The sequence below is a fragment of the Ochotona princeps genome, chromosome 15, assembly GCF_030435755.1.
Source record: "Ochotona princeps isolate mOchPri1 chromosome 15, mOchPri1.hap1, whole genome shotgun sequence".
NCBI lineage: Eukaryota > Metazoa > Chordata > Mammalia > Lagomorpha > Ochotonidae > Ochotona > Ochotona princeps.
Window position 1 is genome coordinate 27615509 of NC_080846.1, and position 22539 is coordinate 27638047.

A 22539-nucleotide genomic window follows, 5' to 3' on the forward strand; every position below is an offset into this window, starting at 1 on the left:
GTTCCAGCTGTAGAGGGCTTTTGGGGAGTAAAACAGTAAATGGAGAGATTTTTCACTCTCAGCCTCTCTGTCTCTCTCTCTCTGGCAAATAAATAGTGTTTACAAAAAGAGAAGCAAAAATGTAGAAGAGTTGGTAGGTACAGTGAAGTTGCGGAGCATGTATTAAGGAGCAGGAAGATGGAATACAAAAAGTAGTCAGCAGGCCTGTGGAGACTCGGGGTTGTAAGGAATTATGGTCCAGACTAGGTTGAAACTGAATTCTACTGAGCACTGAGCCTTGTCTTTACAAATGGACTGACTTGTCTGTCAGTCTTGCTGAAGAAATTTCACCAGGCATAAAAGGGATAGCTTAATAAAGATATTCTCTAAATCTGTCCTCCCTTACTTTAAAAACCAAATGAAACCAAACCAAAATAAAAACTGTTATTCGTCGTACTACAAAAGAGAGACAATCAGAAAATGATTAAATGCTACTGTTTTATTTATGGGATATGACAAAATTAAACCACTTTATTTTTCTGGTTCACAAACATTAGATCTGATTAATCTGGGTTTTTTTTTTGTGCTGGAGAAAGGAAGATTACTTCTTGAAGTTATGAATGATAACAGCATGTAGAATACATCTTCACTGAAGATTCTCAGTGTTGAAAGCAGTGTAAGGAATGACTGTGTTTTCTGTTAACATTGTCTTGGAGGTTATTGCTCTGGGACTGAATGCATCAATGATTGTTCAGAGGATTCCAGATCCATGACTTCTTAACTTTAATATAGATTTGATTTCAATTGGTGGCTTTGTTCACATGTAGATTTTAGAGCCTCAACTGCCAGGTGAATTTAGAGCTTACGATCTGGAAAGGAGTCTGAACATTAAGCAATTGTCTCGTATAATTGTGATGTATATGGTGTAGGACAATTCTTGGGGAAATCTCTTTGTAGATGAATTTTTTATTAAACAATTCCACTTTTTATTTATTTGAAAGAGTTACAGAGAGAGCAACAGGGAGGTGGGGCTGGAGAGAATGAGAGAGAGAGGGAGAGAGGGAGAGAGGGAGAGAGAAAAAGAGAAAGAGAAAGAGAGAAAGAAAGAGAAAGAGATCTTCATTCCCTGGTTTATTCTCCAAGTGATTTCAATGGTCAGTGGCCGGCGTGGTTCATTGTGAAGCCAGGAGCCCAGTGCTCCATCCAAATCTCTCTTGAAGGTGATAGGAATCCAAATACTTGAGCCAACTTCTGCTTTTCCAGGCACATTAATAGGGAGCTGGACTGGAAATGGAGGAAGAGACTTGAGCTGGCATTCGAACATTTAAACCTCAACCTACAATGTCGACACTCCACTCTTTTCGCTTGTGCCAGTTACATACTTTAATGAATGATGTGTTGGTGACAGTGTAGGCGAGTAATACTGGTATACTAATCAGTAGTAGTCATGGTGTAAAGAATTATGCCTGAAGTAGGGAGAGGCGCAGAAATACAATCCTTGCTCTCACAACTAGTGGAACACTGAATCCAAAGTGGATCATCAACTAATAAGATGACGCAAATCACATTATGTTAGTTTCCTTGAGTAGCTATGATAAAGTAGCATAAATTCAGTGGCTTCACATAACATACATTTGTTCTCCTGTGTTGTGGAGGTCAGCTATCCAAAAGTGAGTCCTAAGCGCTGCAGCTGAACGGTCTGCAGGCTGATTCCTTCTGGAAACTCTGGTCATGATCCAGGTGCTTCCCTTTCAAGTTGCTAAAGCTTCACCACTTGGTGGCTCACTGTTCTTTTCTCCATCTTTGCATCCTCATGATCTGCTTGTTTTTTTGTGGAAAAAAAATCCATTAATTTATTTGAGAACCAAAGAGAAACAGGGAGAGATAAATCTGCCTTCTTCCATCTGCTGGCTCACTCCTCAAATCTCACAACAGCTGGGGTTGGACAAGGCTGAAACTTGCAGCTTGGAACTCAGTGCAGTTTACAAGAACCAGTTTCTAGGACGAACATCATTCCATTAAGAAGAACCTGAGTCAGAAACCAGAGCCAGGACTAAAACCTAGGCAGTGCTACATGGGTTGCAGGCATCCTAAATGACATGTTAGCCACAGCATGAAGCGTATTCCCTACTTGTGATTTCATTCAGGATACACAGGTCTAATGTGGGGTAATCTCTGCCTTGAGAGTCTTAATCACAATTGTTAGATCCCTTTTCCTAAAGAAGGCAGCATTTACAGATTTCAGGAATTGGAATCTTGCTTCCTATGGATTATTTAACCTGTATTTTGAAAAATGGTGATGCTTAGAATTCATCTAAGCCCTGCACTTTTCTTCCAGTCCCCTATAAGTAACTCAAGTTGGAAGAATCTGCAATGAACTGGTAGGTATCATGCTTAGTAAATAAATGTGAAGTGATTTACTAGAAAAGACTATGCAGTTGGTCACAGTGCTACTTTTTCTTTGCCAAGAACAAGATTCAACTGGAAGATACAGTCTGTTGTAGCAGCATTTTAATACTGAAGTGGACAAGAACCTTCAACATTTGTTCCTATTTTATGAAAGCCAGCAACACGTTAGTCCCTGTTGGATGCAAGGCACTGTAACAAGTTTCACAAAAAAAAAATGATGGAAAATGAAATTGAAAGTGAATTTGTTTTGATAAAAGACTTTAAAGTCCAATATATAGTTTTTTCATAATATGTACTTTCCACAAACTTTTGTGAGACACAAATTAAGCATATTTTATTTATTGAAAAGGCAGATTTTACATAGAAGGAAAAAAAGACACAGCTTCCATCTGCTGGCTCACTCCCCAAATGGCTGTGATGTCCAGAGCTGAGCTGATCTAAAATCAGAAGCCAGAAACTTCTAGATTTCCCTCAGTGGTTACAAGGCCCAAGGACTCAAGTTATCCTCTGCTGTTTTCCCAGGCTGTAAGCAGGAAGCTGGATCGGAAGCTGAGCAGCTGGGACGCAAATCGGTGCCCTTGTAGGATCCTGGTGCTTGTAGGTGGGGGATTAGCTTGCTGTGCCACCACACTGGTGCCCATGAACTTCTGAAATACTGTCAGGTTAGACATGTAAGGAGTGATAAGATGGATCCACTGTTTAATGTACTTAAAGTTTTATGGAGGAGGAGGCCAATACATGTTAAGTGGATCTTATAAACCTGATAAGTAAGGTCACAGGGTCCAAAAGGAATCCCCCTAATATATGACACACCTGTGTCAGAATTCATACCTATTTTTTCTTGAATAAATCTTTAACTTTAATAAAGCTTTATCGTGAATGCTGCTTAAAATTCTTTAAAATAGGAAAGAACATAAATTAAGGAAATGCTACAGATCAACTTTAATAATGATAGTTGCCTGATTCTTTTTGTAGTAATAAGCAGTATGGGCTAAAATTTAGTCTAAGACTGATTTACTACGGGGGTAGAAATTGGTCTCAAAGGTTCAAATCATTGCTCAATGTGCCCTATCCCAGTCAGAGTATCTTCCCTTTTTTAAAAAATTATTTTTGGCTTTTAAAAATGTTAACTTTATTTTATTATTTTATGATACAGTTCCATAGGTTCTGGGATTTCTCGTCCTCCACCCTTTAAATCCTCTCCCCACCACTGATTTCTCCTGTGTAATTACAATAGAATAGTCCTTCATAATTAGTCATTAAGTCCTTCATTCTGCTATTTAAGCTTATCCTGACATTGTAGGTATAAACAGTGGCAGAGAGTCCAGCATCCTGTGGTCTAGACAGATTCAACACTTTCATTGGGAGTCCATCTTTGGTTTAGAAGTAGTGATGGCTACTGCATTATATCTTCACATCTGGATATGATAGTCTTCATTATTATATAGTTACTATACATCCTGTTAAATGAAAAGGTACAAAACAAAACCAACAGAAGAAAGAATAGAAAATTTACAACATGAAGTTAAAGAACATGCTACTGAATAACCAATGTGTCATTGAAGAAATAAAAAAAAAACCCTTGAAGAAAACAGTGCTGCCATCTGACCTGTGAGTCAGTGAGGAAATTAATAATTAAAAGAAACTTTTTGAATGAATGAAAATAAAAGTAAAAATATCAAAAACCTTGAGATATGACAAAAACAGTATTGAAAGGTCTATTGATCTTGTATTTTCCATGGAGGTTGCCTTATATCAGAGAGAACACATGATATTTGTCCTTTTGGGATTAACTTATTTCACTGAGCATAATGGTCTCTAGTTGGGACCATTTGGAAGCAAATAATAGAATTTCATTCTTTCTTGTAGCTGATCAGTATTCCATGGAGTAGATGCACCACATTTTTTTTTTTTATCCACTCTTGTTTGGTTGGGCATCTGCTTTGTTTCCATGTCTTTGCTATTGTAGATTGTGCTGCTATGAATATAAAAACTGCATATCCATTTCTTGTATGCAGATTTCATGTCCTTTGGATATATTGAGTCATATAGCAAATCGATTTTCACTTCTCTTAGCACTCTATACTGACTTTCATAGTGGTTATACTATTCTACACTCCCACCAGCCATGGAGAAGGGCACCTTTCTCCCCACATCTATACCAGCAGGTGTTGTTAGTAGAGTTCTGAGTGTAGGCCAATCTCACTGGAGTTAGGTGGAACCACAATGTAGTTTTCATTTATATTTCCCTGGCAGCTAAGGAGTCTGACCACTTTTTCATCTGTCTGTTGGTCATTTGAATTTGTTCTTATGAGAAGTATCTGTTCATTTTCTTCACCCACTTCTTTACAGGGTTGTTTTTCTATCATTGAGTTTCTGGAGCTCTTTGTAAATCCTGGATATTAGGCCCCTATTGGTAGTGTAGTGTGCAAAGATTTTCTCCCATTCTGTTGATTGCTTCTTTGTTGATCGTTTCCTTTGCTGTACAGAAGCTTTTTAGTTTGATGTAGTCCCATTTGTTTATTTTGGCTTTGACTGCATATGCTTTTGGAGACTTTTTCTTAGAAGTCTTTCCTAGTTTCTATTTCGTGGAGAGCACTTCCTATGTTTTCCTCTAATAGTTTGATGGTTTCTGGGTGCAGATTTAGACCCTTGATCCATTTAGAGCTGTTTCTCTTTCTTTGTTCTTTTTCTTCTTCTTCTTTTTTGGTATGCAGTGACAGGTTCTTACCTCTGCAGGCTGCTATCCAATTGTCCCAGCAGCGTTTGTGGAAGACACCAGGCTTTTCCCTTGGATTATTTTCAGTTCTCTTTTTAAAGTTTGGTTGACTGTACATGTGTGGGCTCCTTCTGGTGTTTCTATTCTGTTCCATTGGTCTTCTCTGTTGCTGTATCAGCACCAGAGGGTTTTGATGACCACTGCCCTGTAGCATGTCTTGAGGTTTGGAATTGTAATCCTTCCAGCTCGATCTTTATTCTTCAGGATAATTTTGGCTTTTCGTGGTCTCTTATGTTTGCCAGTGCACTTTTGTATCATCTTTTCTATTTTTGAGAAAAATTTTTGTTTGCGATTGCATTGAATCTGCATATTACTTTTGGTGGTATGGAGATGTGGCAAGTTCTTTTTTCTCTATTTCAAATTCAGGTTGTAGCTTATGCAGTTGATCTCTGCTGCTTAGGTTCTTGCCATATCCATCAGGTGTGTCTGTGATGTGCATTCCAAAGTGAGACTTACTATAAGGTTGATGCATTTCCTTTTGCGACGACTTTTTGTTAGAGTGATGTATGTTGAAGTAGTTATGCTTTTGATGTCAACACACACTGCAATTTTAGCATTGATATTTTACTCCACACTCATCTCTGGTTCTTTACAGATTGATTTCTTTGACCATGGTGGTGGAGAATGCGTATCACTGGCTGTTCTTGCTATACAAAACACCAAACGAATTTTTCACTTGTTATATACTATTCTAGTCACTGGCTCCTGTCTCAATACATCTTAGATTCGGCTGTCTAAATAATCTCCCTTTGTCGTTTTCAATCATGTTATACTGCTTCACACTCAGAAGTGGCTGTCAATTTCTCTAAGCGTAACATCCTCACTCCCCCTTCTCCATCAAAGTCCTTCATCACGCCCTGTCCCCTGGATGTCCAGTACCTACTCCAGTGAGGCCAGCTCCTTTTCCATCCCCATGCTAAACTAGTTTTCAAATTTATTGGCTGCTACATGTGGATACTCGTTCCCTCTCCCAGAAGTTTGTGTGCTTTTATTTTTCTTTTGCTTATAATTATGTTCTGAATTTTAAAGATTAATGCTCCTAGGCTTTTATTTTCTTTTTTATAGCATCTCTTTCTTTTGTGTCCATATATTTGTCTTCCACTTAGAGCCAGAAGCACCTGCTCCTTTTTCTTTGGATTACTGATTTGTAGGAAGGGCTCACAAATCAAGTCACATTTATGTAGGTGAAGGAATTCTGTTTTTATTTGGCTCAGAATTTGGTGAGAATACATTGTCATTTTTGCACTTACTAAGGCAAGGGAATGTCTCTTAGGTGAAAGAAAAAGGAAGCTTATTATTACAGTGGTATTTTAAGGCCAAGAAATAATAACTGTGCTTTATAAAGTTTTAATGTACACTGGCAATGTAAGATTTTCTCAGAGAATATTTCTGGTAATCCAGAAAGTTTTGACTTGAAGTACCAAATTACAAACATCAAACCAGAGAAAGTGTCCTTCACATATTTAACAGGTGCAAGAGTATTGTAACTGGTTTTCCTTTTTCTTGGTTATATGGCAAACTTTATACTGTTTCACCTAATTATGTAGTGAATATTACAATTCATTTTTAGCACAAGAAATAATTAAACCTGTCCAGAATACAGGCTTTAGAGAGAAAATTAGTTCCACTGTCCTTTGGAATGACACAATGACTATGGAAAACCTTCTCTTCCAATTCTTTACCTATAAAGTCAGAATGCACTACTAACTCCATGCCTATTCCATTGGTATTTTGTACAGATACATTTTTAAAAGTCATTGAAGCATCTTATATTGTTCATTGAAAATTTCTAAAGTTGCCTAGTGGAATATTTTGACAACTTTATTTGTTTCCTTACTTTTCTTGATATATATTACAGTTGTTTAACTTTGGCACACTCAAAGTCAGAACTGAATATGGAAGAATCTACTGCTTGATTGCTTCTGTTTCTTCTGTAGTGTGCTGTCTCTCTGGAGAGGACTTCCTGAAGAATCAGTGTAAATTGCATCCACTTTGCTATTCTAAATGATAAACTTAGTGGTTTTATCTAACCCAGTAGACTGCAAGCTCTTTGGAAGAAGAAAGCTTGTCTCTTTTGCTGCTTTTTGCACCTGAACAAGGAGCATACACCTGCTAAATACTAACTCAATAAGTAAATGTTCTATTGATGGACTTTTATTGCAGTGATAGATAATCTTAAGGTGCACAGTTATAGGAATGTAAGTTTTCTTTCTGATTTTTTTTTTCAAAGAGCAGTCTCTCCCAATAGTGGCAAATAGGAGTATCTGACTACAGTGCTGCCTGTCCGCCCAGAAAGTACACAGCTGGCATGTCACAGCTGTGATGCTTTCTCTTGTGAAGTTATGTTGTGATCTCTGAGATCTGCTCGGCATGTCCTGTGAGAAGCTATTTGTAGTTGCCTGGAAAGCTGGGACTTTATAACAATTATTCCATCTTCCAGAAGGTAAAACAAAATGAAGAGATCAAAGGTATCTCTCGTTGGAAATTTTTGCTTTCAGTGAATAAAATCATTTAAATCCTTTGAAAAAGTTAAATAAACTGGACCCAATACTGTACCCCGGCAGCTAAAGTCCTCACCTTGCATGTGCTGGGATCCCATATGGGTGCTGGTTCTAATCTTGGCAGCCCCACTTCTTATCCTGCTCCCTGCTTGTGGCCTGGGAAAGCAGTGAAGGATGACCCAAAGCCTTGGGACCCACACCTGTGTGGGAGACATGTAAGAATCTCTGGGTTACTGGCTTTGGATCAGCTCTGCTCCAGCCATTGTGGCCGCTTGGGGAGTGAATCAATGGATGGAAGATCTTCTCTGTCTCTCCTCTCTGTATATCTGACTTTGCGATAAAAATAAATAAATTTTAAAAAGGAAGTAAAACAAAGTTTAAAGAGTCTGGATCCAACACAAAATCCCTTTCTGTTCTTTGAAATTGAAACTATGGAGCTGCTCTACCCTGCCTCATTGTTGTGATGCATTAAGGTCCTTCAGCAAATTCTTAGGAGATAGAATGAGAAGGTATGTTTCAGTGCAAAACAAAAGTGAAAGTTGTGCGTATGAAGGTTTTCCAAATATTCAAATGAAATGTATGTCATTTTAAAAATCCATGCATTTCAAGTGTTTTTGCAAATAAAATAACATATCTTGATGCTTTTTCTTCATGTTTGTAGTCTTCTCATATTACCACAAAAATTGTGCCATAGGATGGTTTTTTAAAAACCAGATCCTTTATTTAGTGTTTGTTGCCGCCCTGCAGCGACACTAAAATGACGAGGAATTTCAAGGGCCTGGAAAAAACAGGAACCGCCACTGCAGCCAGCACACACACACCGAACAAACACACACACAAACGAACGAACTAAAAGCCGAACCAAAAGTGGGAACGAAAAGGAGAGGGCTAACCAAAAGGGCTTATTGCCGAAAATGGGCTGCTTATGTAAGTTCTCCACCAATCACTTCTCCCCATGGGTCCACTGGGCGCTGTCTGATAGGCCAGCAATCGCGGGGGGGGGGGGGGTATTAGCCTATCTCTGCGACTTCCTGTTTGCCTACTGGCGGGACAAATCCCGCCTCCTGGCCCTCGGCCAGCCGCCATCTTGCAGCCCCTCATACACGTGGGGTCGGCCGCTCCCCACAAGTATTGCTCCTATACTTATTTCTGAAGAAAAAACAAAGATAAAGAAGTCATATACTATTTGGAGAAAAAAAAAATGTGTATGTTCTCCAGGTATGTGTGACCTCCATGAGAATAATCCAGCCAGATGACACTGGCATACTCTCTCTGCTATAACGTGGCACATTTGTCCTGGAAGGAACTGTGAGTTGAGACCTAGAGAAGTTGATGACTCTCATGCGTGAGCAGAGGGTTTAGTGGGAAAGTTGATCCTGTAGTCGCGATGCCAGTCCCAGTGTAATGTACTTTCCGCCGGATTGAATGTCCCTACCGCTTGGTTCATAATGCTTTTAGGAGGGAGCTATGCAGAGGGAGAGATAAACCTGGTTTGTAATTTACATTTTTCAGAAATGGGCTGTTATCATGGTGTTTCAGAGAATGCAAATAAGCAGGTATAATAAAATTACATTTCATTGCTTTAGAGTGATAGCTGTGTTTATGAAGATTTAGTTTCTGTATTTGATTAAGTTTAACCTAGCAACCTTTAGGAATAAAACACTGTTTTATCCCCCTCCCCCACCCCCACCCCCACCCTCCACACAATATATGGGGAATTGTTGTACGGAATTCACATATTTAGCCACACAGGAATTACTCAGCTTGCGAAATAGTTTCGGCTTTCCTCCTAATCTTCCAACTGGGTCTCACTTGTTCCTACAAGGCACTGGAGTAAGATGCTGGAATACAGATAAGGTGAATGATTGCTTCTGAGTCAGAATATGACTACAATTGGCCTTACTTGGTCACTAAAGGACTTGTTCAACAGAGTATTAGGACCAAATGAATAGACTTCTCTGCTTCTCTGCAGTCCTACTGCCATCCTTCCAACCAAACCACTGTCATCTTCCTCCTGAAACTGCAGCAGTCTAATTCATTTTCTTTTATTTGTACCTATTTCCTTCCAATCCATCATCTTCACTGTAACCAATGTAATCTGCTAAAACATAATGCTCATCATGTCATTTTGTGGCTTCAAACTTTCAAGTGACATGGCTTTGCCTACCGTATTAAATTCATATTTTTCAATTTGGTTTGCAAGTTCTCTTTACTTCTCCCATCTCACCTATCAGTGTATATTGCTTCACTTTTCTAATTTGTTACTCTGCCTACATTTTTAAAATTTTTTTTTGTTAGATTTACAGAGAGAGAAGAGCCAAAGCGAAACAACTTCCACCCACTGGCTCACTCCCTGAGTGGCCACAACAGCCAGAGCTAAGCTGATCTGATCTGAAGCCAGGAGCTAGGAGCTTAGCTTCTTGCTGGTCCCAAGGCTTTGGGGCCATCCGGTATTGCTTTTCTAGGCCTCAGGCAGGGAGTTGGATGGGAAGTGGAGCAGCCAGGACATGAAACAGTACCCATATAGGATCCTGTCACATGCAAGACAAGGACTTAAACCACTGGGCTACTGTGCTGCCAGGCTCTCTGCCTACATTTTTAAGAAGCACATCCAGGGCCTGGCATGGTGGCCGAGCGGCTAAAGTCCTCACCTTGAACACGCCAGGATCCCATATGCTCATCGGGTCTAATCCTGGCGACCCCACTTCCCATCCAGCTCCCTGCTTGTGGCCTGGAAAAAGCAGTCAAGGACAGCCCAAAGCTTTGGGATCCCGCACCCACGTGGGAAAGCTCCTGGCTCCTGCTTCCTGGCTTTGGATCGGCATAGTACTGGCCATTGTGCTCATTTGGGGAGTGAATCATCGAACAGAAGATCTTTCTGCCTCTCCTTCTCTCTGTATATCTGGCTTTGCAATTAAAAAAAAAAATCCAGAGATCATGGTTGTGATCTTTTGGGAATGCAAAGCTAACTCTATCTCTTTCTGACTTGGTATCATTCAGTTAATTTTTCTTTGCATTCAGTGAATTCTTATATCTAAAATGGTAAAGTCTTGATTTTTAGTAATCCATTTAAAATCACTCCTTATTTGGGCAGTGGTATTGCCTTAATATTTACTATTACATTAATCTGAATAGTATCCTCTACTGGGTGGCTTCATTTGATGTGATCATCTTTCTAGACTCAGCTGCAGAAGCTGCTTCTTCTAAATTCTAAGTTAGGACTTGTACTTTCCTACGAGATGAATGCATATGGTCATTTATTCATCAAATTTTACATATCCAACTACTGGAAAGATGAATGGAATGAAATATTTTAACTTACACAAGTCACATTTTCATATGGTTAGTTTCAATGGATAAAAAGTACAGCAAGAAGAAAAGTTTACTTACCAAAAATATCTTTTGTTAAATTATGACATGTGTTCCAGAAAACAATAAAGCAAGAAAGAAGGATAGAGAGTTCTAAGGTAGGAGGGCAGGGCTCTGGGAGAATGTGGACATGTGTCTGAAGAAGATTGAGAAATAAACCATGGAGATATCTAAGAGGACACTCAGAAGCATTTATGGGGAATCTGGTCTCTGTGAGGAATAGCATGGAAAGCGGTGTGTGAGTGAACTCAGTGATTCTGGAACAAAGTAATGTGAAGTGAAACCAGTAACCAAAAGAGCAACAAGGCTTGAGTAGTGTTGTTGGGATTCTTGTGCAAATTTTGGCTTTTACCCTTAATGGGATAGAAATGCATTAGAGAAAGAAAAGAGGAGTGACATGATGTGCTGTTCATTTTAACAGAGAAATTTCATTGTAGAGAGAACAGCCTGGAAGGAGTACGGCATGAAGCATTGGTAGGAAAGTGCTCACATGGGCAGGAAATGGAGAAGGCCTGTATGCTGGTGGTAGTAATGGGTTGTAAGAACTCATGGATTCTGGATATGTTTTTAAGGTAGAGCTTACAGGATTTTTTGACCAGTTGAACATGATGTTTTGTTAAAGAGATAATGATTCTGAGACATTGGACCTCAACAGCAAGATGGGAGGAGAAAGTTGCTACTGAGATGGGAATGACTGTAGGACAAGCAGGTGAGGTGGGAGTTGGGAGAGAAGGGAGAGGGATCAGGATTTTGGCTTTAAGCATGTTTAGTTTCAGATGCTCATTAAATATCCAAATGAACATCTCCAGTCAATTTCAAGTGTGCAGTTGTATTCAGGTATCTGAAAGTTTGGAATCATGGTATAAGTCTTCGGCATCTTAATGATATTTACAACCAAGAGACTTGATAATATCACCATGGGACTGAGAGCAGTGAGAGAAATGAAAAGGTCTATGGACTGAAACACAGAACTCTCCAAAATAACAAATAATTAGAATAAGGAGGAGCCAGTCAGGAGCCTGAGAAAATGTGGTTAAGGACAGAAAAGAAAACGTAAGAAAAACCAAGTAAATAAAGTGTTCCAAGGACAGGAGATGATCATCTGAGCAAATGCTACTGACTGGTTAAGCGGAATGAGGGCTGGGAATTGAGTATCGGTTTTGGCACCCTTAACAACTATTTGTTTCCTTTTAAATTTTTGTTAATATGAAGAGAACACATTTCATGATCTTGATGAGAGCAGTTGATGGAATAGTGGGTAAAAACCACTATGTAGTGAGTTCCAGGGCGACAATGAGAAGGAGTATAAACAATACCTTACTGACACCTGTTGCTTTAGGATATAAGTGTGCTTGTCTTTCTCAAGGGTGTTCAGGTTTGGGCTTGAACCTACTGTTAGAGTATAAAAACTCGTTCAAGGAGCATGGGCAAGGATAATGGAGTTGTTTTAACCACAGAAAGCCATTCAGAGGGTTTATTTCTTGCTGCAGTGATCCAGTAGGAAAGTACAAGTTGGAGATATGGGAAATAAAGGAGAGAATTTGGGAAATGAGGTCTTTGAAAAGGCAAGAGGGGATAGATTGTGGAAGTCTTAAGCTTTGTACATCCTTTACAATGGGAGGAAAAGCAGAGTATGCTGTTATAGAGTATTTTTGTTGTTGATTTATGTGTTTGTTTTCCACATGTTGTGAACCTCTTAAGAGCAGTAAGTATAAATGTCTTGTTCATTTTGTGCTAGCAATTTTATTGTTCTATTTCTATTTCCTGGTACACAGCAGGTGTGCAATTAATGTTGGAATGAACAAATGAAGACACTGTGCTTAGCATGCGTATGTTTTATCTCCTCAGATTGGATCATTTCCATCAAATGATGACAACCAGCCTGATTTCACTGTGTTTCACTTGTGTGGACCTTCAGATAGCTTGGCTGAACAGTAGTGTTGATTGAGAGAAAGGGCTGTGTTGCTACCATATTTCATGATATTTCCTCAGAGTCAGATCTCTGGCCCTCTAAGCACCATTTTCCAGTAGTCTTGGTTACAGTTTTAATGTGACTTTCTGTAGCAGCTATTTCACCTAGAGAATTCTGAAAACTTTTACTTTTTCCAGTGTGTACCATTTGTTTTATCATTCATATGGCTAATCACATTATCTTATTCATAACTTTTTCATAAATGAAAAGCTCTTCAGTGATGGTGATGACATCTTTATTGCTTTTTATGTCAACAGTGTTTTATATCTCCTTTGATTACAGAAAAATATCTCCATGGCAAAATTTAAAGTGTTTAGTCTAAATCCTGATACGAAGAAGTTGCATATTAAATATCTGCGGAAAGAATGAATTCAGAAATAATGTTTTTGGTGGGCACTCTTAGCATGTAAACTGGATCCCGTTTGCCTAGTTCCCACTATTTTGCTCTAAAAGCCTATGGCTGGTGCCTGCTCTAAAGGACTAGTTTTGGCCGTGGGACCGTACATTGCCCTAATACTCCAGGAACCTAAAGTGTCTTGGATTATATGTCTGTGTTTCACTGAGAGTAGCCAGTTATTGACATGCAAGAGTATGAGTCTCTTGCCTAAAGGCAGCAGAACTGACGAGTGTAACTCACACTCTGGAGTTCACTAAAGATCAGGGCATCACGGGGATTGCACCTTGCCTTGCCTGTTACCCCTCTTTGTGCTTCTTCATCCACTGTCCTCTGAGTTGTTCTTGGGAGCATTTCTTTATGAAATGTCTCATACATTGATACTTAGAGTCTGCTTCTTGGGAGCTCATGCTGTGCTGTATTTTTCTTACAGTTGACATGAAGCACAGGGAATCCTAACCACTTCCTCTCTAAGAATGACAGGTTCTGCTGCTGCAGGTGATATTTTCTGATGTTGGTTTAATTCTACTGCCAGCCAGAATTTGGGGGGACTGTAAATACTTGTGCTTTTTTGGCTTAGTAAGTGGGAGTGCATTGGCTTCATGATTTCAGTAGATAATTGTTATTGATTTCATAGTAAATACCTTATTGAACTGTATTTATCTAAGGTCAGAGTGTCTTTACTTTTTGATTATATACATATCTGTCTCTGTAGATATAGATATTAAAATGCATAACCATTTTATGTTATAATTGAATACAGCATTCTTTTGTTGGGCGGTTGAATATAAATATCCACTGTTGTATACTGAGTAAACCATTTATTTTTATATGATTTGAAAAGAACACAAGCTCCCTTATCTGTAAAATGGGATTAGAAGTAATGTGTTTTAGGCTGGAAAAGCACTTTAGCAGCCAGCTGGTGGCCAACACCTTCCTTTTATAAATGAGAAGATTTGAGACCCAAAGAAGTTAAGTAATTTGTTCAATATCACCCAGATTGGTTAGTGGCAGAGCAGGAATAAACTCGAAGTCCCGAGCTGCTGTGCTCTCTATTGCTCCACAAAATGCTTATTTCTTATTCACAGAATTGATATGAGGATCAGGGACCACATCTGTGAAAAATAGATTTAGCCTTTGGAAAAAAAGATGCAGGATAACTTTATGAACACTAATCTCATTTTAACTTTCTTTTTGGACAGTGGTTTTGTTTATGTCTCTTGCTTTTGGATTTTGTTTGACCAGGAACTAGGTATTTTCTAGTATTTGCTTTAAAAATCAATATTAAGTTTGTGAATGGTTTTAGAAATATGAGCTACTTCAGTTGCAGTTGAAGCTGGGAGCTTCTGCAGAGGCCTTCCAAATGACAGTTGCTTATGTATATGAAAAATTTTCTGTCCTTACTTTGCATATTGGGAATAAGGTTAGCTTATTCAGAAAAAAGAAAAAAGCATAAATTATATATGCTTTCTCCATTTGGTAATGCTTCCCAAGCTTGATACAGCATGTCTTGAATTTTTTCTGCTACCACGCCATGGTGTCCTGCCTACTTTCAACATAGTCCAAGACCCATTATACTAATCCAGCATTCTTTGGTATCTCTAGCAAGCACATGTAAATGATAACTTTGAATATTTATTTTGATGCAAGGTGTATAAATCTTCTCAATGTCATCTTGCCAAGCAAGGAAATTGTGAATTGCTCAACTTCATTCCTTCAATGGCATAAATGTGGCTCTTTCATCCACAAGAATGAATGAGAATCCCGTGTAATTTTTGTTGGCTCTGAAGTGATTTATGTAGCTTCATATCTGCAGGGAAAACAAAACTTGAGTGCCAAAGGCTAAAGTAACTCTCATATGTATTTTGAACTAGGTACGTCTATATGCAAGACCTGATGCTATCAGAAGAGGATCCGGGGATTATGCTCTCCACATCACAAGGAGATTAATAGAATTTTATGAAGACTACTTTAACGTGCCCTATTCCTTGCCAAAACTAGGTAAGATTTTTCCTGGTTATTTTATTGGTAAGGCTCCCTTTAAAGGTGGAATTTCTTCCTCCTATTTTTATTTGAAATATTCAGAAGCATGGATAGTCAGAGGTTTATAGTTTTGCAGAAGATGAGAATGAAAAGTAATTTATTTATTTTGAAGCAGTTAAGCAAGATTTAATGTTTCAAGTTTAGTGCCAGTGTTTGCGGGAATTAAGATAGACATTATATATCTCTGGTATTCCAAGAATGGACTCAAATATCTGTAATTTTTAGAATACTTGTTGTGGAGTCATGTTTGCCTCTATCATATTTAATCGTCACAATTACCACATTTGTAAGTATAGTGAGAATATTTTCTATATAAGGGGATTAATACCAGTAAGTTTTCCATTTATCTAGACAACCAGTAGGAAGTAAGGAACTGGACCTTTGCCATAGGTCCTGATGACTCCCAGAATGGTATTTTATATAGAAAAGTCACTCATTTGGTTAATTAGCTTCTCCTTCCAGATTTTTATATATTGTTATCCTTTAAGTTTTGTTCAGTTGCATTTCTCATGCATGGTTATAGTAAATAGAATAAAGAGAGAAATTGGATAAAAAAGTATAGATCGTATTCTTTGTAAATGTTCTTCCATCTTTCTGTCTTTTAAGATAATGTGTTCAATAATTCTTAGTCAATGACCAAATGAATTAATTTACAGTAATTTGAATGAGACTTCTAATTTTGCCATGAAGTGAAGATTGATAAATGCATTAGAAGTGTTATTATTTTCTTCTCAGAAAACATGTTTCAGAATGTTGTCTCACAGTCTCCACATCCCTTCCCATTGCCTCTTCTTCCCATGAGCATTTTGAGTCAGGATGCTCATAAAACATACTACATATTGGAAAGAATAAAGTATATACTTGATCAACAATATTAGCAATTGAACCGCAGGTTCTCCTCCTGGGACAATTGTGCCTGTTTCATTAAAGTACCCTCCTGCTGTGTAGTGCTATTGGTCTTACAGTGAGTAGATTAGAAAGTAGATAAAATAGTTGATATTGTTATCATTGACTTCCACAGATGAGTGGTGTTACGAAATGCTAAAGTCTTCTGAAATGTGTACAGTAAGAATCTATAGGATAAATCTTATTTCAAATAGGATCTGTCTTCTTGCTCTGTTTCCCTCTACGTAAACTTTTCAAATAGACTTTTACATTGACATCTCCCTGATAGTCATTCATGGTAGAAAGGAACACCTGCTCTCATTTGCATGGGAGAGGGTACTGTTAATCTACTGCAAGTAAAGCTAGCTAGGAAACTCCCAGCTTAACTCTAATGTAAAATTCACAGGTGCTATGTTGCATGTTTAACAACAGAAATAAAATGTGGATCTTTATCTGTCCCCTTCTGACCAGTAATTAAAGAGGAACTCGATTTATAACTTTAGGGAATTCTTTCCCATGTAGCTGTCTGCTTGCAGCAAGATGCATTTCTATTCCTCTGTTTCGCTCATAATTGAACCATCAGGCTCTCTTTGGTAGAAAACAACTTTACTTACCAGCACTGTTGCTTGTTCAGCTACCTTACAGTGTACTAAATTGAATGATTTGATTATCCCAGAATATTTCTTTTTACATATCTAGGGGAGTTACCACAGTCCATGCTGCTTTGTAAAATTGCTCTCAAAATTCTGCTCATTCTACACTGATCGACCATGCAGTCATTATAAAAAATAAAACAATCATGAAGAAAAATTTAAAAATTCTAATTATTTCGTGTATCTATAGATACTTACATCTGTATGGTAAGGGATTTATAGATCTACTTTCTTTTTTGTAAGATTCATTTATTTTTATTAAAAGTCAAATATATGTAGAAAGGAGGAGAGACAGAGAAGATCTTCCGTTCAGTGGTTCACTCCCAAAGTGACTGCAACATCCGGAGCTGCACTAATTTGAAGCCAGGAGCCAGGAGCTGTTCGGGGTCTCCCACGTGGGTATAGGGTTCCAAGGCCTTGGGCCATCCTTGACTGCTTTCCCAGGCCATAAGCAGGGAGCTGTGTGGGAAGCGGGGCCACCAGGATTAGAATTGGCACCCATATGGCATCCTGGCACATTCAAGGCAAGGACTTTAGCCACTAGGCCACTGCACCGGGCCCTACAGATCTACTTTCTAAATGCTCCCTCCAGAAAATCACTCTGCAGAGGCATTTTGACAAATCCTTGCTTCTTATTGTACATCGTGAGTTACATTTTAATAGAGTCTGCAAATAGCAACTGAATCTTGTTAATGTTGTATGTAGATGTATACAAGATAACAGTTGAGACTCTCTTGTCTTTTCTGGCCTAAGATGATTTACAAAATTTAGTCTGTCCTTCATCTTCTCTCATTTGCTCTGTAAGCCTTCCTTCAGTGTGCATGCTTTGATTAATTTTTCTGTGTGATGCAGGTTCAGTGGCAAACTGAAAAAAGCAGCCTTCCCCCAGTTGGCTTTTACATTTTGTTAGAGGGAGCCAATTACTATTTAATGATAAATGTACTTAAAGTGAAAACAGAGGAATAGGAAGAGTGTTTGTGGGGGGATGGGAAACAGGACATGGGAAAAAAGTGGATTGACAGACTAGGAGAGCCATGAAGAGAGATCTTCCATTTGCTAATTTGCTCTTCAGATGTTACAATGACTAGGGCTGGCCCAGGACAAAGCCAGGATCTAGGACTGCATTGGAATCTCCCAAGAGAGTGGCAGGCATCCAAGTATGTGGGCCATTTCTCTTACCACACTTAGTAGAGAATTGGATTGTAAGCAGAGAAGCCAAGACTTGAACCTCCAAGTGTGGGAAGCAGCCATCACAAACGGCAGCTTAATCTTCTGCTGCCCTTCTCCGTGGGAGTGAGTTTTGAGAATATAAGTAAGTGAAAGAGCAAACCAAGTGAGTATGTCAGACAAGGACATTTGGTAGAGGGAATAAAGTGCCGTGGTATATTTGAAAACAGCTACACACACACACACACACACACACACACACACACACACACACACACACACACACACACACACACACAAGAAAGGTTGCTGTGACTGTTGAAGTTGATAAGTAGATGGTAATTTCCTCCAGGAGTAATGGATTGGTGGTAGATCATTGAGACTGAACAGGCTGTATATTTTCTTTCTCTCCTTTTCTCCTCCTCCCTCCCCTCTTTTTCCTTCTTTACTCTTCTTTCCTGTTTCTTGCTCTTCCTTCTCTTCCCATTTTTTTCTTCTCTTTCCTACTCTCTTTCATGTCTTTCTTTTTCTTACTGAGATGAAAATCCATTGGTAAGTTTTCAACAGAGACATATTATTTGGCTTATAAAGTGTTGAATTTGTAGCTGCTTTGAGAATACATTGGTATGGGCATTGTCATACAGGGGGTTAGGCCATTGTTTGGAGACCCTGTGTCTCAACAGAATACTGATTCAAGTTCTTGCACTCTGTACTGTTGATTCAGCTTCCATGTCTGGGAGGTAGTGAATAATGGCCCAAATATTAAGTTCCTGCCACCTACTAGGAGAGTTTGGTGAGGTTCCTGCTCCTGGCTTCAGCCTGGCTCATACCTGGATATTGTGGTCATTTAGGGATTGAACCAGTTGATGGAATAGATACATAATGAAACTCTCTGTAAGTTGGCCATATTATATATAGTAACTATGTAATTTGTGTGTACAATTATGTATTGTACAGTTACTATATGTGAGCAAATTTGGCATTTCAGGATTTGATTGTTGTTCAGAGCCCTTGCCTATATTCCTGCTGAGCAGTCATCATTCTAGTTTGTACTGGCTGGACTGTTAAGTGGAGAATTTAACATGTAATTATAAAATAAGTGTAAAATGTGCTATCATAGAAATTTAAAAATGAGAATGAAAAAGGGAGGCATGGAAGAATTATACTCTTAGAAATGTAGGTGAGCCCCATGTGGTAGCATAGTTCCTAAAGTCCTCGCCTTGTGCATGCCAGGATCCCATGTGGACGCTGATTCTAACCCTAGAGGCCCCTCTTCCCATCCAGTTCCCTGTTTTTGTCTGGGAAACTGTGAAGGATGCCCCCCCCCCAAAGCCTTGGGACCTTGCACTTGGGTGGGAGACCAGGAAGAAGCTCCTGTCTTTGGATCGGTGCAGCTCTGGCCGATGCGGCTACTTAGGGAGTGAATCCGTGGATGGAAAATCTTCCTCTCTGTCTCTCCTCCTCTCTATATATCTAACTTTCTAATAATAATATTATTATTATTATTATTATTATTAATAATAAAAATGTGTGAATGTTAGTATGTCACATTACCAGGAGTCTTTGAATTTAATGTTGGATCCTCTGTTTTAAAAAAATCAAAATGTTTCTGTCCTAAGTTCTGCAACATTGTCTCTCTGTCTTCTCTAGTTCTTGTTCAGCTGAGTGGTTTAACTTTATTGTGGCCTCACCACCTCAGCTCTGAGGATCTGAGTTTCCATCCCGACTACTGACTACTTTATCAGGGTAGTCCTCTAAGGGGTGTTTTGATGCTTGCTGTTAGGATAATTCATTTTCCGTACACAAGTATATTACTCATTCATTGTTGAGACAAAATAGGCAACCTGTATATGCTGTATGTAGATATTTGCTTTTAAATCTCTCAATTAGGTAATTTAAATGGTTTATGTGGGGTTTGAGGATTTTCTGTTTCTTGCTATTATGAGAGAGAGAGAGAGAGTATCTCTATGATACAACACAGCAAGCCTTTCTTTATCTGTGTCCTATGTTCATGAGAACTCTCAGAGGTGTGGACTATTACTTGAATAGAAGGCTGTTGTAGACTCAAAGAATTTAGTTTTCTTTCCTCTTATCCTAAAAGCATATTGACAACAGCAGCAGTAACAATGACAACTGTGCTTACTGTGTGTGAATCACTCTTCAGGGCTTTGTTTTTGCATCCTAACCCATTTAATCTTTATCACAGCCTTTTGGGGGTGGTACCTGTTACTTTCTATATTCCAGGTGCTCAACAACTGAGCAGTATGCCCAGATTACCCATAAGGGACTAGTGAGTTTGAATTGCAAAGCTAAGCTGTCTGTTTCCAGAAGCATGGATTCTGCTAAAATGTATTCTTGAGATTTTGTGAATTTAGAGATTAAAAATAAAGGTTACTTTAAAATTAGACAATGTATTGATAGAGGAATAATGTAACAGGTGTTTTTAAAAAGTTCTTACTGATGTGCAAATGTTTTTTGTAGAAACTTTGGAAAATAAAAAAACAAGGTGTATGACGTGTAAATCCTGATTTTTGCCAACCAGAAGATACATTTGATCATGGCAATGTGTTTTCACTATAAATGTTGTATAAGTTAATTAGGTGGCAGATAAAATTCTGAAATATTTTACTACTCAACATTTTTAGATTTCAATTAATTTCGACAGCCTTCAGTTTCCTTTGGCTGCTGCTCTGTAATTTGTACATCAATGTTTTGTAAAAGAGTTTGCCTGATTGCTTCTTTTCAAGATACTGTGCTTTTATGAAGAATTCATTACTTACCTGGCACATGGCTGTGACTGTAGAGGCAGCACAGGTGTTTGTAACAAAAATTTCTGCCCTTGAGCAGATTGTGGTTTTGTCGAGAGAATGAAATATTTACAGGAATGAGTGAACTAGAGACTCACATAATAAAGAATATAATCAAGCACCAACATTTGATTGAGTAAATATTTAGTACCATGTTGAATTAAGAGTGTGGGATGATTATCCAGTACTGCGGGCAGGAAATACACATACAGAGAAGCCTGTACTTACTTGAGTTCCAGCAAAAGAAAAAGGGATTTAACTGGAGGAAAAAAAGAAAGGAAGAAGAGGTCATTCTGAGAAGTGTGCAAATCGTTTCTTGGCCTTTTGGCTGTGATCTAGTGGAGAATTGTGTACTGTATTGAGACATCCAGTTTTATGTTTCGTATCAGTGGAGTGAGCATTTTTCTATAATTGAATAGATGAATTCTTATAATAAGTCATTCTGTTGAAGTTCATGTGTAGGAGAGACTATCTGGAAAAATTGGCTTTGGTTTGACTTGTAATAGGTACAACAATTTTTTATTATGGTGGCAATAATGGTGGTGATAATGAGGATGAAATGATACTTATAAGGTATAAAGCTTTTCATCAAACTGTTTTATGAAATTTTTTTATTAATTGTTAAGCATTTTACCTCAATTGATTATGTTTTTAAATCGTTAGATATATTTGTTATTTTCATATGTGGTGATAATTGTATACTACTACTTTTCATCTTACTTTCACTTTAATCATGTATCTCTAAGACTTGTCTTACCATTTTTTTAAATCACTTATCCTACCTTGCCTCTGATGATTTAAATATTATCTGTGCACAAGGGAGCTTTTAACTATTTTATGGGGATGGGTGACATGACATAGCTGATGAAGCTGCTGCCTGCAATGCTTCATGGGCTCTAGTTTGGGGCCCAGTTTGCTCTACTTCCCTTCCAGTTTCTTGCGGAAGCTCCTGGAAAGCAGGGGAACAGGTCCAAGTGCTTTGGACCCTGCAGTCACGTGGGAGACCTGAGAAAGACTTCTGGCTCCTTGCTTCATCCTAGTGCAGCTTCAGCCATTGCAGACATTTGAGGAGTGAACCAGCTGATGAAATTTCTTTCTCTTTCTCTATTATAAAGTCTGCTTTCAAATAGCCTTCCAAAAACAATTTATAGAAAATGAAATTAAATGTTTATTTTGGTGCAAAAAGTTTGGAAATCTGTGTATAGTTGTTTCCTCATCTGCGTTTCTCATGAACTTGCTGATGACCGCCTCATGTGTTTAGTTAATGACCTGAAGTGCTATTAACTGCTAAGATAAAATCTCTGGCAACCTTTTACATAATCTGATATGATTCTATGAAATATTATTTCACTTTCAAAATGCTTCTTCAACCAGAACTCGTGAAAATATTTGACTTTAATGATTCTATAATTTTATCATTTAATTATTTTGTGGAAGTTATTGTGCAGCAATTATATGCTGTAGTTCCAAGATTATTCCAATACAATATATATGCTATTTAGTGTTTATATTTAGCCATTAATGCAAAGAAAGACACAATAGTAAAAATAAATGGAAACTAAAATTTTAGTAAAAATGATT

General features: G+C 38.3%; 1 protein-coding gene across 1 annotated transcript in view; it reads left to right on the forward strand.

The window, feature by feature from the left end:
- TRHDE (thyrotropin releasing hormone degrading enzyme) overlaps positions 1-22539 on the forward strand; it is a 360129-nt gene that overhangs the window by 87965 nt on the left and 249625 nt on the right. Inside the window, exon 3 of the mRNA XM_058673432.1 lies at positions 15278-15404. Within this exon, the coding sequence (XP_058529415.1) occupies positions 15278-15404 (127 nt within the window). The remainder of the gene's footprint in view (positions 1-15277; positions 15405-22539) is intronic.